This window comes from Scyliorhinus torazame, chromosome 4, assembly GCF_047496885.1.
Source record: "Scyliorhinus torazame isolate Kashiwa2021f chromosome 4, sScyTor2.1, whole genome shotgun sequence".
NCBI classification, from domain to species: Eukaryota; Metazoa; Chordata; class Chondrichthyes; order Carcharhiniformes; family Scyliorhinidae; genus Scyliorhinus; species Scyliorhinus torazame.
In genome coordinates this window covers 181,530,415-181,548,242 of record NC_092710.1, presented here as the reverse complement: position 1 = coordinate 181,548,242, position 17,828 = coordinate 181,530,415, and the positions used below count along the sequence as shown (strand labels likewise).

The following is a 17,828-nucleotide window of genomic DNA, read 5'->3' as shown; positions in this document are numbered from 1 at the left end:
CTGCTACAATACCAAATCAGTTCTTATTAACGTCACAGATAACATCCTATGTTCCTATGACAAAGGCAAATAATCTTAATCTGGCTGCAGCGTCTGACATGGTTGATCACATAGTTGATCCATTGGGTGGGATTCTCTGACCCCCCCACCAGGTCGGAGAATCGCCGGGGCGCGGCGTGAATCCCGCCTCCGCCGGCTACCGAATTCTCCGGCACCGGAGATTCGGCAGGGGTGGGAATCGGGGGGCGCCGGTTGGCGGGCCCCCCCCACCGGCAATTCTCCAGCCCACGATGGGCCGAGGTCCCGCTGCTTCTATGCCAGTCCCGCCGGCATAAATTGAACCAGGTCCCTTACTGGCACGTGCGGGCGCAGGGGTCCTTTGGGTGGGGGGGCAGGGCGATCTGGCCCCCGGGGGGGTGGGGGGTTGCCTCCACTGTGGCCTGGCCTGCAATCGGGGCCCACTGATCTGCGGGCTGGCCTGTGCCATGGGGGCACTCTTTTCCTCCGCCATGGCCAACGCGTAGGTGACCCCCCCTGCACATGCGCGGGGACGACGTCAGCAGTCGCTGACACTCCTGCGCATGCGCGGACCCGCACCGGCTGGCGGAGGCCCTTTGGCCCCGGCTGGCGTGGCGCCAAAGGCCTTCCACGCCGGCCGGCCCCTAAAGGTGCGGTCCTAGCCCCTCCAGGTGCGGAGGATTCCGCACCTTTTGGGGCGGCCCGACTCTGGAGTGGTTCACGCCACTCCGTCCCGCCGGGTAGGGAAGAATCCCGCCCATTGCCTCTCCACCATTGTCCACCTGGGTGGGACTGTACTCACCTCGTCCATTCTTACATGCAACCAGAGAAACACCTACAGTGATTTCTCTTCCTGCCCCTGAGTACCCCAAGAATCTATCTTTTAATACCACATATTTCTCATTTACATGCTGTCCTTTGGAGACTTCCAGACTGTTTGAACCTTGGTTTCATATTTGGCCCCCCAAGTGGGCTTCCAACCACATATCCATGCCATCACTAACACCACCTATATCTACCTCCATAATATAGCCCGACCCTGTCCCTGCCTCAGTTCATCTGCTGCTGAAACGGTCCTCCATGCTTTTGCGACCTCCAGACTTGACTATTTAAGACTGACTGTTTTTCCACATTCTATCCTTTATAAACTTAAGGTCATTCAAAATGCTCTAACTCTCACGAAGTCCCATTCACCCATCACCCCTTTGCTAACTGATCTCATTGGCTCCCAGTTATGCAATACCATTTTAAAATTCTCATTCTTGAGGATTATAAGTTTCTGTATGGCCCTATGTCTGTAATCTCCAGCTCCATAAGCATCCAGTATCCCTAAATTTCTGACTCTACATATCTAAGGTATTCCATTAAATCCTACATCTTTGATCAGATTTTTGCTCATCTGCCCCGGGGGTCAGAATGCAGACTTATTTGATTTCATTCCTGCAAATTTGTTCCTTGGAACATTTTACTATACTAATGGTGCTAGATAAATGCGAATTGTGTTCTTGTGTTTAATTTTGCTACATTTCCACCCCCTCACTACTTAAAAGGAGTTTCTCAATATGCTCCTAGTGGCGAGGGCCCCCTCCTGAAACTGGATTGCATTGTACAATCTGGCTTTGTGTTAGCAGTCAGCAGTTTGGTATGATGCTGGTGATTATGTATTAAAGGTTTCTAACGATAAGGCAGATTTTGATTTCAAGGCAAATTTCAAAAGTGGTTTTAGCAAGTGTTTGCAACTGTTTTGTCCTCGAAATAGAAATTGTTACATTTTGAAGGAATGCTAATGAAAACTTCACAATAAGTTGAATAAATTTCTGTTTGAGATCAGTTTGCCTATCAAAATGGTTCTGTTTCAGTAAGTTCGCAATGCAAATTTTACATTAAAATATTAATCCTTTTTTGTCTCCATGTTTTGGTAATTTAAATGAAGGAACATGATTTTAATAGACATTCTGTTAAATCACACAGCTAAATTTCCCAGCATAGTCAGAAACTGCACAGGAAACACACGTTCACCAGAATTGTGTTACAGCAGCCAGTGTGCGACTCTGTGAAAGTTTTTTATTTTAATATTCTGTCATTGTATCTTGTTTATTCTGAGACCTTGTGCTATAATTAAAAAACATTTCATTGGAGGAGCTGGTCTAATTTATTTTTCACTAAATACTTTTGTTTCTGTGTGAAAAATATTTAAAATATTTCTTGCTTTCTTTATACAGCTTGAGGCAGAAGCAACACAACGTGCCATCACAATTGCTAATAGAGTGAGTTTTTCTGTTCAACATTTATGTTTTAAGTGTATATTCTTCAGTGTTTCAGCTGAGTTCCATATCTAACGTTTCCTGTTAATTTCCAATTTCAGACCCATTGTCCGTTATATTTGGTTAATGTCTCGAGCAAATCTGCAGGTGACATCATTGCTTCTGCAAGAATGCAAGGTAAAGTTCGTCAAAGCTAGAGAGAACTGGAAATGGGCTCAGATTTATACTGTAGTGGCGGGGTGGGGCAGTAGGGCTGGGTAGGGGGTCAGTGATAGGTGGAGATAGACAAAGATGTCGAAGACAGAAGATAAAAGAAATGTAAATGAAGGTGATTCGGGCTAAGAAGGGTGCTGATAGTGACACATCAAGAGATTAAAATGTGTGAATGGTAGAACAAAGGAGAGCAATGTGTAATGGGCAACAAGGAACAATTGGCTCAAGCGGAGTTCGGGGAGGCTAACAATGGGGAGGGGAAAACAGATTAATTGGAGAAATGAAAACAAAAATAAATCGATAGAAATAAAAATGGGGTACAGATGATGGAGACAGTCCACAATCTGAAGTTGTTGAACTCGATGTTAAGTCCGGCAGGCTGTAGCGTGCCTAATGAGAAGATGAGGCGCTCTTCCTCCAGTGTGCTCTGGGCTTCACTAGAACATTGCAGCACGCCAAGGATGGACATGTGAACGTGAGACCAGGATGGTGAGTTGAAATGGCAAGTGACAGAAAGGTCTGGGTCCTGCTTGCCGACGGATTAGAGGTGTTCTGCAAAGCGATCACCCAGTCTGTGTTTAGTCTCTCCATGTAGAGTAGACTGCACTGGAGCAGCGAATGCAATAGACCAGATTGAAGGAGGTGCACGTGAAGCGCTGCCTCACTTGAAAAGAGTGTTTAGGGTCTGAGATGGTGAGCAGGGTAGTAAAGGGCAGGTGTTGCACCTTCTGTGATTGCATGGGAAGAGGGTGATGTCTTGGGGATGATGGAGCAGTGGACCTGGTATCCCAGAGGGAACAGTCCCAGCAAAATGCTGACAGGGGGAGTGAGGGGAAGATATGTTTGGTGATGGAATCACTGGAGTTGGCGGAACTGGCAGAGGATGATTCTTTCAATGGGGAGGCTGGTGGGGTGAAAAGTGAGGACAAGGGGGGCTCTATCTTGGTTCTGGGAGGGAGGTGGTGAGGGCAGAGGTACGGGAGATGGGTTGGACAAACATCAGAGCCCTGTCGACCACAGTGGGTGGGAAGCCACGATTAAGGAAGAATGTCAGCATTACTGTTTTGGAAAGTGGCATCAACAGAACAGATGCTATGGAGGCGAAGGAACTGAGAAAATGGGATGGAGTCCTTACAGGATGTGGGGTGTGAAGAGCTGTAGTCGAGATAGCTGTGGGAGTCGGTGTGTTTGTAATGGATATTAGTGTACAGTCTATCCCCAGAATTGAAATAGAAAGGTCAAGGAAGGGAAGTGTCAGCGATGGACCATGTGAAGGTGATAGAGGGGTGCAAATTGGAAGCGAAATGAATAGATTTTTCCAGGTCCAGATGAGAACATGGCACCAAAACAGTTGTTTATGTACTGATAAAAGAGTTCAGAGATGGGGCCAGAGTAGGACTGGAACAAGAATGGTCCACATACCCCAAGAAGTGATAGGCAGAACTGGTACCCATGCGGGTACCCTTAGCTACATCTTTGGTTTGCAGGAAATGAGACATGTTAAAGGAGAAATTGTTGAGTGTGAGGATAAGTTCAGCCAGATGGGGGGAGAGTGTTGGTGGATGGGGATTGTTTTAGGAAGAAGCAGAGCGCCCTCCGGCTGTCCTGGTGGGGAATGGAGGCATAAAGGGATTGGACATCCATGGTAAAGAGGAGGCGGTTAGGACCTGGGAACTGGAAGTTGTTGATATGTTGTAGGGCATCGGACGAATCGCGAATGTAGTTTGGAAGGGACTGGACAAGAGAGAATATGGAGTCAAGATAGGAAGAGATGAGTTCGCTGGGGCAGGAACAGGCTGACACGTTGGTTGATGTGTTGGTGGGGGGAGCATTTTGGTGACAGCAACCACAATATGGTACAATTTAAGTTTGTTATGGAAAAGAAATAGACCAGTTGCAAAAAAAGATTTTGGATTGACCGAGAGTGGATTTTCGTAAAATAAGGCAGGATCTGGCCAAGGTAGACTGGAAAAAGTTACTTGTGGGGAAATCTACAGAAGTGCTGTGGAGGGGCATTCAAAAAGGAAATGGGAAGTGTACAAGCTCAACATGTTCCCACTAGGGTAATAGGAAGGAGTAACAAGCCCAGAGAGCCATGGATGACCAGAGACATTCAGGAGACGATGAGAAGGAAAGAGAGGCTTTTAGCATGTACAAGGCGAGCAAATCAAAGGAGGCATTAGTGGAGTACAATAGTACAGTATGGAGCTGAAGAAAACAGTTAGGAGAGCAAAGAGGGGATATGAGAAAGCTCTGGCTGGTAAAAGTAGGGAAAATACCAAGATAATCTATAAGTATATGAATTGGAAGAGGATAATCAGGAAAAGAGATTAGAGAACAAGGGGGAAATCTGTGGGTGGAGCCAGAGGATATTGGTAGGGTGTTGAACAAATACTTCACGTCGTCTTCACCCAAGAGAATGAGGAGGTAGTTATGGAACTCCGAGACTGTGAGGTTCTTGAGAAAATTGTCATCGGGAGTGACAAGGTAATGGAGTTGTTGGTAGGCTTAAAATTGGACAAATCTCCAGATCCTGATGAATTGTGTCCCGGGACGCTGTGGGAGGCGAGGGAGGAGATTTCAGGAACTCTGACCAAAATTTTGAATTCCTCTCTGGCCACAGGGGAGGTGCCAGAGGACTGGAGAACAGCTAATTTGTCCCATTATTTAAGAAAGGTTGTAGATATAAGCCAGAGAACTACAAACCAGTGAATTCATGTCAGTGTTAGGGAAACTATTGAAGAAAATTCTGAAGGAGAGAATCTATCTCTACTTGGAGAGGTACGGTTTGATCAGGAATAGTCAGCACAGCTTTGTCAGAGGGAGGCCATGCCTAACAAATTTGATTGCATTTTTTGAGCATGTGACCAGGTGTGCAGATGAGGTAGTGCAGTTGATATAGTTTACATGGATTTCAGCAAAGCCTTTGACAAGGTCCCACATGAGACTTATGAAGCAGGCAAATGCACTTGGGATACAGATTAACGTGATACAGTAGATTCAAAATTGGCTTATCTGTAGGAGACAGTGGGTGATGACAGATGCTGCTTTAGTGACTGGAAGTCTGTCCAGTGGCATACCACAGGGATCTGTGCTGGGTCCCCTATTATTTGTCACTTATATAAATTACATGGATGACTATGTCGGGGGTTATGATCAGTAAGTTTACGGATGACACAAAGATTGATTATCTGTGAGGTTGAGTGTCTTGGATTACAGAAAGATAGAGAGGATGGTTCAATGGGCAGAAAAGTGGCAGATGGAATTTAACCCTGAAAAGTGTGAGGTGATGCACTTTGGAAGAAGTAATGTGACAAGGAAGTATTCAATGAACGGTCTGACATTGGGAAGTTCCGAGGACAAAGGGACCGTGGTGTGTTGTTCATAGATCTCTGAAGTAGAAGGGCAGATTAATAGGGTGGTGAAAAAGGCATATGGGACACTTGGCTTTATCACTTGAGGCATAGATTACAAAAGCAGGGAGGTCATGTTGGAGTTGTATAGAAATTTGGTGTGGCTGCAGCTGGAGTGCTATGTGCAATTCTGGTCGTCACATTATAGGAAAGATGTGATTGCACTAGAGGGGGTGCAGAGGCGATTCACCAGGATGTTGCTTGGGATGAAACATTTAAGTTATGAAGAGAGGTTGGATAGGCTTGAGTTATTTTCACTGGAGCAGAGCAGACGGAGGCACAACCTGAGCGAGGTGTACAAGATTATGAGGGCGTAGCTGTTCCTCTTAGTTGAAGGGTCAGTTATGAGGGGGACACAAGTTCAAGGTAAGGGACAGGAGTTATAAGGAGGATTTGAAGAAAAACCTTTTTACCCAGAGGGTGATATGGAGCACACTGCCTGGGAGGGTGGTAGAGATGGGTTGCCTCAGTGAGGATGGTGGTATTTTGTTATGCTCTTGACGTAGCATAAGCTGCTTCCTTGATGTACACTCTGACAAAGCTTTAACACATTTATTAAATTATTAACAATTCTTCTACTTGGATTCGACTCTCCTGCTATAGCTGCTCAGACTAACTAACCAGTCTGCTACAATCCACGTGGTGGGTGTGATGTGTTTCAATCAACCCTGTCTGTATTCACTACGTGTCTCCACTGGAAAGAGACTGAGCACGTGTGCTGTGTCCTTTTATAATGGTTGGTGTAATGCCCCCCCTGTGGTAGTGTCACGTCTGGGTGTGTTGTGACTGCCCATTGGTCGTGTCCTATCTTACTGACCTATTGGTTGAATGTCTGTGTGTCATGATGTCTCCGGTGCTCCCTCTGGTGTCTAGCTAGGTCTACTGTGTTCACATTAACCCCTTGTGTATTTACAGTGATGCATATCACCACATCCCCCCTTTTTTCGTGTTACATATTTTCTGTACAGTGTTAAAGAAAATGAAACAAAATAGATCGATAAATGATGATATGTACAAATCATGATGACCGTGATTATGAACCAATAAGTCCAAATCATATATATGAATCCAAAGTTCATTAATTATTCTGGTTGAGTGTCTTTCTTGTTTGGTTGGTGAGGTGGTGATGTTGATGGTGGCATTTCTTTGTCAACGCCGTCAGTGACCCTGTGCGTAAGGAAGCAAGAAGTGGCCAAATCACTTTGTTGTCTGATGTGGACTCTTTTTTTTATGCTTGTGGTGGCGATGTATGCAATTTGTGTCGTCCTGCCATGGTATGTCATTGTACTGAGCTGAGCAGTAACAGTGTCCTGCTTTTGCAGAGTTGTACCATGTCGCACCAGTCATAGTTCCATTGTTGTTGTTTTTGTCGTGCTTGCTGTCAACGTTGTTGCCGCTGGTACGCTTCTTGTTATTGTCTTTGATGTTGTTGTTGTGTTGGTTGGTTTTGTTGTGTGTGCTGCACTCAAGGCCCACACTCTGTGGATAATGGATAAGGGCAGCACGGTAGCATGGTGGTTAGCACAATTGTTTCACAGCTCCAGGGTCCCAGGTTCGATTCCCTGCTGGGTCACTGTCTGTGCGGAGTTTGCACGTTCTCCCCGTGTCTGCATGGGTTTCCTCCGGGTGCTCCGGTTTCCTCCCACAGTCCAAAGATGTGCAGGTTAGGTGGATTGGCCATGCTAAATTGCCCTTAGTGTCCAAAATTGCCCTTAGTGCTGGGTGGGGTTACTGGGTTATGGGGATAGGGTGAATGTGTGGACTTGGGTAGGGTGCTCTTTCCAAGAGCCGGTGCAGACTCGATGGGCCGAATGGCTTCTTCTGCACTGTAAATTCTATGTAATCTATAATACGAGCCCTTCACACAGTTACTCGTGTCAGCGTCCTTTGTGGCATCTGCTGTTTCCTTGAACGTACCATCTCTGATTCCGCGGCGCTCCCCATCTGGAGTCATGTCCAGCTGACTTGAATCAGCTTTGGCTTGTCGATGCTCCACGTCTGGAGTCTGGTCTGTTTCACCTGAGTCAGTTTTGGCTTGTCGATGCTCCCCATCTGGAGTCTGGTCTGTTTCAGCTGAGTCAGTTTTGGCTTGTCGATGCTCCCCGTCTGGAGCCCTTTCTGGTTCACCTGAATCAGCTTTGGTTTCTTGATGCTCCCCGTCCGGAGTCATTTCAGGTTTACTTGCATCTTCTGAGGTTTCTTGATGTTCCACGTCCGGAGTCAAAACGTTCAGGAATGCATTTGCTTGTGGAGAGGCTCGAGCGGATGAGGATTGAATTAACGTGGTGTCACCAGTGATCACTGTGATTGTCGAGTGCCTCTGTACACACTAGCTGAGGTCTGTCACATTGCATATCTTGTATGGGAAGTGGGATGCCGTCGTCACTTGTCTCGCATACAGTGGGTAGAGCCTCCGTGTCTTCTTGTCGTTCACTTAAGCTAGGTAGACTGTCAGAGTCTTCTTCTGGTGGCTCAAATAATCTGGGTGGACTGTCATAGTCGCTTTGTTGTTCACTGGAGCGTGGTAGACTGTCATAGTCTTCTTGCTGTGCACTTTAGCGTGGCAGACTGTCATAGTCTTTCTGTTGTTCACTTGAGCGTGGCAGACTTGCATCGTCTGCTGCTGGTTGCTCAGAGGAGGTTGCTAGACCCTCATGATCTTGTTCATGCAAGGACTGCGCTCTGGAGTCTTGCATTCCTTCCATCGTGGAGTCTGTCCACGAGCTCGCTGTGGAGGCTTGTGTCTCTCCCTCTGTGGAGTCTTGCAGCGTTCCCTGTGTGGAATCGTGCATTGGTCTCGCGTTGGAGACTGTCATTACTACTTGTTCATGCAAGGACTGCGCTCTGGAGTCTTGTGTTGCTTCTATCGTGGAGGCTGTCCACGAGCTTGCTGTGGAGGCTTGTGTCAATGGAGTCACTTTCTATGTGGAGACGTGCAGTTGTCTCGCTGTGGAGTCTTTCACGATGCTTGTGACATAGAGCGTAGGAAGCGATTGCGCATGCGCAGGTCGCTGTTCCTTTACTTTGCGCCCTTCTCTCAACTGGGCATGTGCGGCACCGTTTCCAAGATGGCCCCGATCAAAATTGTCGTTCGTTGCTCGCCTCCCTCAGCCTCGTGGTTAGTATTGGCGCCTCTTTTACCGTTGTCTGTGGTTTTTTTGTGTTTTCCTCATGGTATTGTTCGAACTTGTCCAGGACTGTCTGGAAGTCTCTCTTTACTTGCCCTCTGGAGTACTTGAAGGTTTTGAAGATTTGTTCTGCATTTGCACCCTCAATTGTGAGCAGAAGCACTGTCTTTTCAGCATCAGCCATGTCTTGTAGGTCGGCTGCTACCAGGAAGATCTCAAACCTTTGCCTGAATGCACGCCAGTTTGCAATGAGATTGCCGTGGTACCTGAGCCGCTGTGGAACCAGAATCTCGATCATCTTGCCTGGGTGCTGTTGCTGGTTGTCACAAATTTGTTAAGTTGAGCTACAGGGATTCAACAGGTCACTCCTTGCTACCATGTTTTGTTATGCTCTTGATGTACACTCTGACAAAGGAAGGTTCAGACTTGGGAGATAGCTTTAACACATTTATTAAACTATTAACAATTCTCCTACTTGGATTCGACTCTCCTGTTAATCCTGCTAAGCTACTCAGACTAACTAACCAGTCTGCTACAATCCACGTGGTGGGTGTGATGTGTTTCAATCAACACTGTCTGTATTCACTAAGTGTCTCCACTGGAAAGAGACTGAACATGTGTGCTGTGTCCTTTTATATGGGTTGGTGTAATGCCCCCCCTGTGGTAGTGTCACGTCTGGGTGTGTCGTGACTACCCATTGGTCGTGTCCTATCTTAACTGACCTATTGGCTGAATGCCTGTGTGTCATGATGTCCCTGGTGTCTAGCTAGGTGTAGTGTGTTCTCATTAACCCCTTGTGTATTTACAGTGATGCACAGGCGGTGCTACCGGAAACGACGGGAAAACCTTGCTCGCAAAGTCCCTCACCTGCAGATATCTAAAGATTTCCGCCTGCGAAAACCCAAACTTCGCTGACATCTCCTCCAGGCTCGCAAACCACCTCTCCAGAAACAAGTCCCCCATGCCATGCTCCCAGCCCCAAAACTGGCATCCAGTCTTGCCGGCTCAAAACTATGATTATCACAAATTGGCGACCGCTTCGACATCCTACCTAATTTAAGATTCTGCTGAAATTGACGTCAGATTTTCAACGTCGCAACCGCCACCGGATTACCTGAATACTTCCATGAACAGACGGCAGCGAGGCCATCGCCAGCACCCGCAGCCCCATTCCCTTACATGAGCCCAACTCCATCCTTACCCACCCTGCCTCCTGATCCCCACATCAACCCAACACCTTCTTTGCATTCGCTACCCAATAGTAGTAGATCCAGCTTGGTCACTTCAAAACCCCTGACTGCAGGTCCCTTTGCAGGAATGTTCAACGAATCCTAGCAACCATACCTGCCCAAATAAAGAATGAAATCAGCCTCTCCACCCCCGCAAACAACGACATTTGCACAAAAAATGGCAAGCATTGGAATAGGAACATAAAACGTGGCAAAATGTTCATCTTCACTGACTGCACTTGGCCTGCCTAGGACAGAGGGAGGATATCCCACCTCTGTAGGTCCACCTTAACTCTACCCACCAGACTTGTAAAGTTTAACTTATGAAGCCAAGCCAATCCCCCGCTACCTGCACCCCTAAATACCTAAAATGAGTGCCGTCAAATGAAATGGCAACCCCCCCAAATTAGCTCTCTTCCTGCGGGGTAACCAAAAACCATTGATGGAGTAGAACCTTTTCCTGTTGATGAATATCAAGGGCTGTTACTGGAGCAGTCGATGCCACAAGTGTAATCGATGGGACCCTGTACACTAGGGATAACTGCAAACACCTGAAGTCTGGCACTTGACTAGCTTCATTGAATGTGAACACATAATTATGAGCCTTACGGTAGAGGGCATCTGTCACCTTGATACATATTTATTCTGGGGACTGTGAAATGCTGCATAGGTCCCCTGTGGATCCCTAGAATGATCCACCAGCAAATTGAATGCAGTGGTGACCTTCAGGGATACTGGCAGGGGGCATCCTCCTAGTCCATTGAGGTGTTAGATCCTCCTGCAGAAGGTGGCAGATGTGACGCACCATCTCTCTTGACAAGTGCAGATGGCAGTATCTTTCACTCATCTCCAGATAGCAGAATTGTTTTTGGTCCATCTTGGGCGTGAGTTGTCTCCTTGGGATGGGACTAATATCATCACCCTCTGGTTGTTGCGGGGGCTCTCCTGGACCATGGATTTTAGGCTGCACCTCCTCTCAAAGCTGGACTAGGTGGCACAGGATCCTTTACTCCTCAGTCAGGGCATTGTAATAAAGGCAGCATTGACCACAGGCCCCATTATTAAATCTCACTTCTCCCAGTGAAATGATTGATGCAAGATATTAATGAACACGGCAAATAAAGTAGACCTCCCACTCTCACACAGAAAGACAAAGTCATGCCCCGGAACTGAATCTGCGCTAATAACTATTTGCAACAGCCTGGCAGCTGAGGCACATGCACACATCTAGGTGGCCACGATACCAACCCTGACACTTTTACATCTCGATCTCTGAGCTTGAGAGAGCTTTGAACACATAGGTGATTTAACGGAAATGAAAAGAGTCCCGTGTCTAAAGCGTTGAGCCTGGTGTATCCCGAAGCCGGCAGCGTCATGAACAACCCCTCTATTAAACGAGACTCTGCTTCATTTCAGGGCCTCGGTGAGTTAAGCCCCGCTGTTGCCGCACTTCGCCCCATTTCCTGCACTAGCGAGCAGAGCTCGTAATTGCAGGAAGAGATCGGGGTACCCAACACCTGCAAGGGGGCCACCGAGCACCCCACCTCAAGGCCAGGGCACAGGCAAAATGTCACCTTGGCACTGGTACCCTGGCAGTTCCTCTGCCAGTCTGGTAAGTGCCAGGGTGGCTGGTACTACCAGCTTGCCCTGGTGGCACTGCCACAGTGCTAGGCTGGGCTAGGCTCCCCCATGCTGCCCGAGTGGCATTGGGGATGCAAGGGTACCACCTTGCCCAGAGCCCGACCACCCAGGGGCCCCCTATCATCTGGGAGATCCCGCTAGACCTCGCAAGGCGTAACAAGCCGAATAAATCGCGCGAGAGGCCTTTCATGAGATTTATCGGCCGCATTGCGTCCCAAGTCAGACAGTACCCATTAAGAAATGTGCAACCACACCAAAAGAACTCCTGCAATCTATTATCCTGTATGCTGATCAACCTTACTTAACTACCACTTCAACAATGCATGGATGCCCTTTGGCCTGTGATCCTGGCCAATTGGATAAAGCATACGCAGGCTTTTGTTGATGATCTAGCACAGATGCTTTGAAATCAGCCATGATTGAATGGTGGAGTGGACTCAATGGGCCGAATGGCCTTACTTCCGCTCCTATGTCTTATGGTCTTATGCAGCAACTGTGCTTCCCAAAGGCTTGCCTTCATTGTTACTCTCACATACCCCCCTGTTGAATTTCAAATGTAGTGACTGAATTGTGAAGTCGGGGATTCCTGCAGTCTTTCTACCAAAAAAGGCAGTGGCTCCAATTGAGGAGGCGCTACCCAAGGAAATGTTCCTCTTTTCTATCAGCTCTGACTGAATGTTTTCAGTGCAAGCACATTGAGGCTGCCCCTAAAATGGACCTCTGGACTGTAACCTGGGCTCCTCCCACACGGACTCCGATCCCTCCCATCCAGATTCTTTATCACTTTTAGTTTGTTACTGTGCCATTACTTTGTGTTGGCAGATGGTGGTATTAAGATGTTATTATGAGACCAGCTTTGACCCTCCACCTGTGAGTGTCAGTGGCCCTTAATCACCACAGTGTACCAGTAGAGCTCCCACCCATTAATCTCCAGCATCCTCCAGTAATCCTGGATCCCACAATATCTATGATCAATATTCCAAGCCTCCCACCTGAACCCCTATCCCAGTACCACAGTCGGGGAGGTGCCGATCCGCGAAAAGGGGGTGCTTTGGCGAGTCGTGGTCCAGGGGTGGCGAGCATGGCCAAAGGGGATCACTATTTGGCAGGCCGAGTCCACATGCGGCCGGCGCTATGTTGCACGGCGCGGCCGCTGCAGGCCAGCGCCGTGCACATGCGCAGCCACAGATCCGGCAATTCTCCGGCCGTATCCGCAGCTAGAGCCGGTGGCTCTATGCTGCGTGCCTCCTAGCCCCCCACCAAACAGAGGATCGGTGGCCCGTTTTGCACCGTTCGGTCGCAAAATGCCAGTGTTCCCACGCTGGCGTCAGCACTTAATCTCAAAATCGGAGAATCCAACGCAGGAACCTTTACGTCTTTCTTCCCTCTACAATTCTGTGATGTTAGCAATAGTTACATTCAATTACATACCAACCTTTAGTGCGATTTGTCAGGTTTGAATGGCACAGCCTATCTTTTGCTATTTAAATATGCACTGCAATGCTCCTTATCCATAATTTCAGAGTACCTGACTGAATGGTTGTATTTGATAATCAAAATTCCACCAATGTTTTCTCTGGAAAAGATTACTTTAGCAACAATAATTTCCTCAAACAGATTCTCTCTAATATACCAAAATGTGTGTGGATTTAAAAGTTAAAACTTGTGTGTAACAATTTAGATTAACCCAAACTTTAAAAATGCTTCAGAGCATTGAAAGTAAGAACTGACATGAAGTGAACGTAAATACAGGAAAAATGTATATTTAACTGGTAAGCAATAATTAGGTGAATGAAGTATACATTATGGTAGCTGTTTTTAAATTCTTAATTTTTTTTTAAGGCAAAGTCCTATATGGGGAAACAACCTTAGCACACACAACTCTGAATGGATCAAGCTATTACCATCCAGATTGGTCTCATGCTGCTGCTCATGTTACTGCACCTCCTCTCCGACTGGATGCTAGCACACCTAACTACCTCATGAGCCTGCTAGCCAAGTGAGTTTCTGTAACAAGCTTTTTCTTTAAGCTGCTTGCCCAAAGTTTGAATACTATTTTTGATGAAACTCTAGTCAGATAGATTAGAAGATTGCCAGTGCATATCATGATTTATTCTACCTGACTGATTTCAGTATTATTAATTCACAAATTGGGGAATGTATTTTTAAAGTTCTGGTTATTCCATAAATATAACCTGGATTAGAATTTAGAGGGTACATTTAAAATGTAAGAAATGTTTTGTAAGAAACTAAATGCCAATGGCCAAAAACGAAGAAGTCAGATACCTCTGTTTTTTTATTCTCAAAGCTTCCAGTTACATTAAAGCATCATTTTATCGTCCTGTTTTTTGCCACAGTTTTCTCAACCACTCTATCCAAATTAGTATATAACAAGAAATGTTTTTTATAACATGGCATTCAAGCTCCTTGGATAATGAGCCAGTTTGCGCCTGCATACAGCAAAAATTGCGTAACATTCACATTTGGGCTGTTAAGTTACTTTCATGCCATGCAAATGCCCACTAATGACCATCTCCAACAAGAGAGTGTCTAACTATCGCCCATTCATTCAGTGGTGCTATCATTGTCAAATCCTCACCGTCTACATCCTGGGGTCACCATTAACCAGAAACCTAACTGAACCAGCCACATTAATACTGTGGCTACTAGAGCCGGTCAGAAGCTGGGAATTCTGCGATTAGAGGCATGCCTCTTTACTCCCCAAAGTCTTTCCACCATCCACCGAGCACAAATCTTAGTGCAGTGCCGTCAATACTCAAAAATGCTCAATGTCATCTGGGACAAAGCAGCCTGCTTGATTTAGCACCCTTTAGAGATCCATTATCTTAGATTTTCACTCCCTCTGCCACTAGCACTGTGTCTTCAATATGCACCGTTTACAAGATGCACTGAAGCTTGCTAAGGCTTTTTCGTCATCACTTGCCAATCTTTCATAACTTAGAAAGCCAAGGGCAGGCGGTGCAAGGGAACAACACCAGCTTCAAATTTCCTCTCCAAGTCATGAACCATCTTAACTTGATCACTGCTCTTCATTATTGGTGGATCAAAGTTCTGGAACTCCACACCTAAAAGTACCATCAGAATGTCTTCACCTCACAGACTGCAATAGTCCAAGAAGGCGTTTCACACCACCTTCTCGAGGGGATTTATGGATGGACAATAAATATTAGCCTTGCCAGTGATATCCAGATCATGTAAATTAAATTTTAAAAACTTTATTAGAAGATTATGTAATTTGGAAATTATTAAACTTGATTCAAAGAATGTTTGAAAATGCCTGTAAAGTGCTTCAGACTTGCCTTTGTGTCTGGACACCAGCTAGGGATTTTCAGGTGCTTTGCCAAATTCTGAAAGAGACAAATGCATCAGGGACAGTTATAATTTTTTGGCCCTGCTCCTGTGAACTTCTAAGAGCTCAGCGGGTTCATTTTATCAAATTAACTCAAGCACAGCAAGCAGAAAATCTGAAGTAACTGAGGTGCAAGTAGTCGTAACAAAACGTCTTGCCATTGTGTGCAGTAAGTCACTATGATTATTTTGAGGTAATGCCATTTTTGGGGATGATAGCATTGATGTTTTAATTAGGTGATACTGTTAAGACTTAATGTCTAACATCAGCACCAAACAAGAGGGAGTCAACTGCTAGACCAATCTAGACTATGTCAAATGATCATTTGTTCAGGATATAGTTTTTGGAGTGGAAAAATCTCTGAGGATTTCTTTATATGAACAGCTTAAACGAAAACCATAAATCTACTGTGGAAGGTTGGGCAGAAAAATATATATTGAAGAAAGGACAAAGCTCTGAATAATATTTTCTGTCATAAATTAACCTTAAATTAAAATGGCCAAAACATGAATCCAATATTAAATCTTGGCATGGTGCCTAATATCTAAACTCCAGTTCGACACTCGTTAAATATTATGAAATGAAATGAAAAATGAAATTATTTCTATTCTTTTATTTTTCCTAGTGATACCATTAATGTTGTTTCTTCGGATCATCGCCCATTTAGTACCAAGCAAAAAGCTATAGGAAAGGAGGATTTTACAAAAATTCCTCACGGTGTTACTGGAGTGCAGGACAGAATGACTGTTATCTGGGAGAAAGGAGTGGTATGTTTGACATTACTAAGATATTTTTAATGTTGACTACTATTACGTCTGCATTAGGGAGTTCAACAAGGTTTGGTAATAGTACTATTAACAATACCATTTTGATTCATAAACCATAAATTTTGAAATGTTATCAAACCTTTTCTTTACTTTTTCTTATGAATTTGTATACCTCAGAATGTGACAGTGGAACAGAATGATGTCTCATTTCCCCCACTCCACGTTTTCTTATACCAGTCCAACAATAACAGAAATTCGATGTGATGTGACAGTTATCCATAATTTTCAAGTATGGCTCCTTATCTTTGCCGATCACTCGCTAACAAGTATGATTATCCAGCTAAGGAACTCCGTGTTACTGGTCATGGGTTCTGTGAGTCCTTGTATGGCTATCTAATGTTCTCAAACAATTGTGTCCCTTCAATCAGGAGGGTCCTCGATGTAGGTCTCTTCGGAGCAAGGGTCTCCCAGGCGTTGACATCTATGTTGCATTTATTTTTTTAAATAGAATTTCTACAGTGCAGAAGGAGGCCATTCGGCCCATTGAGTCTGCATCGACCCTCTGAAAGATCCAGGCCCACTCCCCCGCCCTATTCCCATAACCCCATCTAACCTTATCTTGGGACACTAAGGGGCAATTTAGCATGGCCAATCCACCTAACCTGAACATCTTTGGAATGTTGGACGAAACTGGAGCACCCAGAGGAAACTTACCCAGACACGGGGGTGGGGTGGTGAGAAGGGGGAGTGCAAACTCCACACAGACAATCACTCAAGGCTGGAATTGAACCCGGGTCCCTGGTGCTGTGAGGCAACAGTGCTAACCGTGCCACCCCCAACCCCTCCTTGAGGTAAGCCTTCAAGATGTCTTTGAAGCGCTTCCTTTGTCCTGCTTTTGTTCAGGAGCCTTCATTGAGCTGAGCAAAGAAGATTTGTTTTGTCAGTTGGGACTCTGACACCCTAAGTACATGGTCGGCCCAGCGGACTTGGTTTTGGATGATCAAGTCCTCAGTGCTGGTGCTCCTCAAGCTCGCTGATGTTAGTACACCTGTCCTCCAGCTGATGCAGAGAATCTGTCTCGGACAGCATTGAAGTGGTACCTCTCCGGGACCTTGAGGTGGCGTCTATATGTATTCCATGTTCCTGAGCCGTATAGAAGAGTGTACATGAGGATCTTGGTGTCAGCACGGATATTGTGGTTGTCAAAGACTCTTGTCCTTAGGCGTCCGAAAGTGGCGCTCGCGGATTGGATACGATGCCACGCTTAGATGAGAGGTGGTTCCCCAGGTAGGGGAAATGTTCCACATTTGGTTGGGTTTCACCGTTGATCGTGATAGAGGTAGGGACCGGATCTTGCCCAGTGGTGGGTTGGTAAAGGATTAGTCTTCTTGACGTTGAGGCTGAGACCAATTCTTCGATATGCTTCTGTGGATGTGTCAAGCGTGGCTTGGAAATTCTCTTCTGAGAGAGTGGAGGTGACAATGTCTTCCACATATTGAAGTTCCATGAGCAATGTCAATGTTGTTTTCTTCTTGGATTTCAACCGGTTGAGGTTGAAAGGTTTTCCGTCCATCCTGTAGATGATGTCCACTCCACTGGGAAGCTTGTTCTAAACAAGGTGAAGGATGATGGCAGTGAAGATGGAGAAAAGGGTGGGGGCAATGACACATCCCTGCTTGACTCCAGTCTTGATTTCAAAGGTTTCTGTTTTATTTCCGTTGGTGATGGCTGTCACCGACATCTTGTCATTGGAGGAGTCGGTGGATGTTGATGAATTTCTCTTGT

General features: G+C 46.0%; 1 protein-coding gene across 1 annotated transcript in view; it reads left to right on the top strand.

The window, feature by feature from the left end:
- LOC140410623 (dihydropyrimidinase-related protein 5-like) overlaps window positions 1–17,828 on the top strand; it is a 116,145-nt gene that overhangs the window by 48,508 nt on the left and 49,809 nt on the right. The window contains exons 5-8 of the mRNA XM_072498939.1: window positions 2,241–2,285; window positions 2,384–2,459; window positions 13,749–13,905; window positions 15,902–16,043. Coding sequence (XP_072355040.1) covers window positions 2,241–2,285; window positions 2,384–2,459; window positions 13,749–13,905; window positions 15,902–16,043 — 420 coding nt within the window. The remainder of the gene's footprint in view (window positions 1–2,240; window positions 2,286–2,383; window positions 2,460–13,748; window positions 13,906–15,901; window positions 16,044–17,828) is intronic.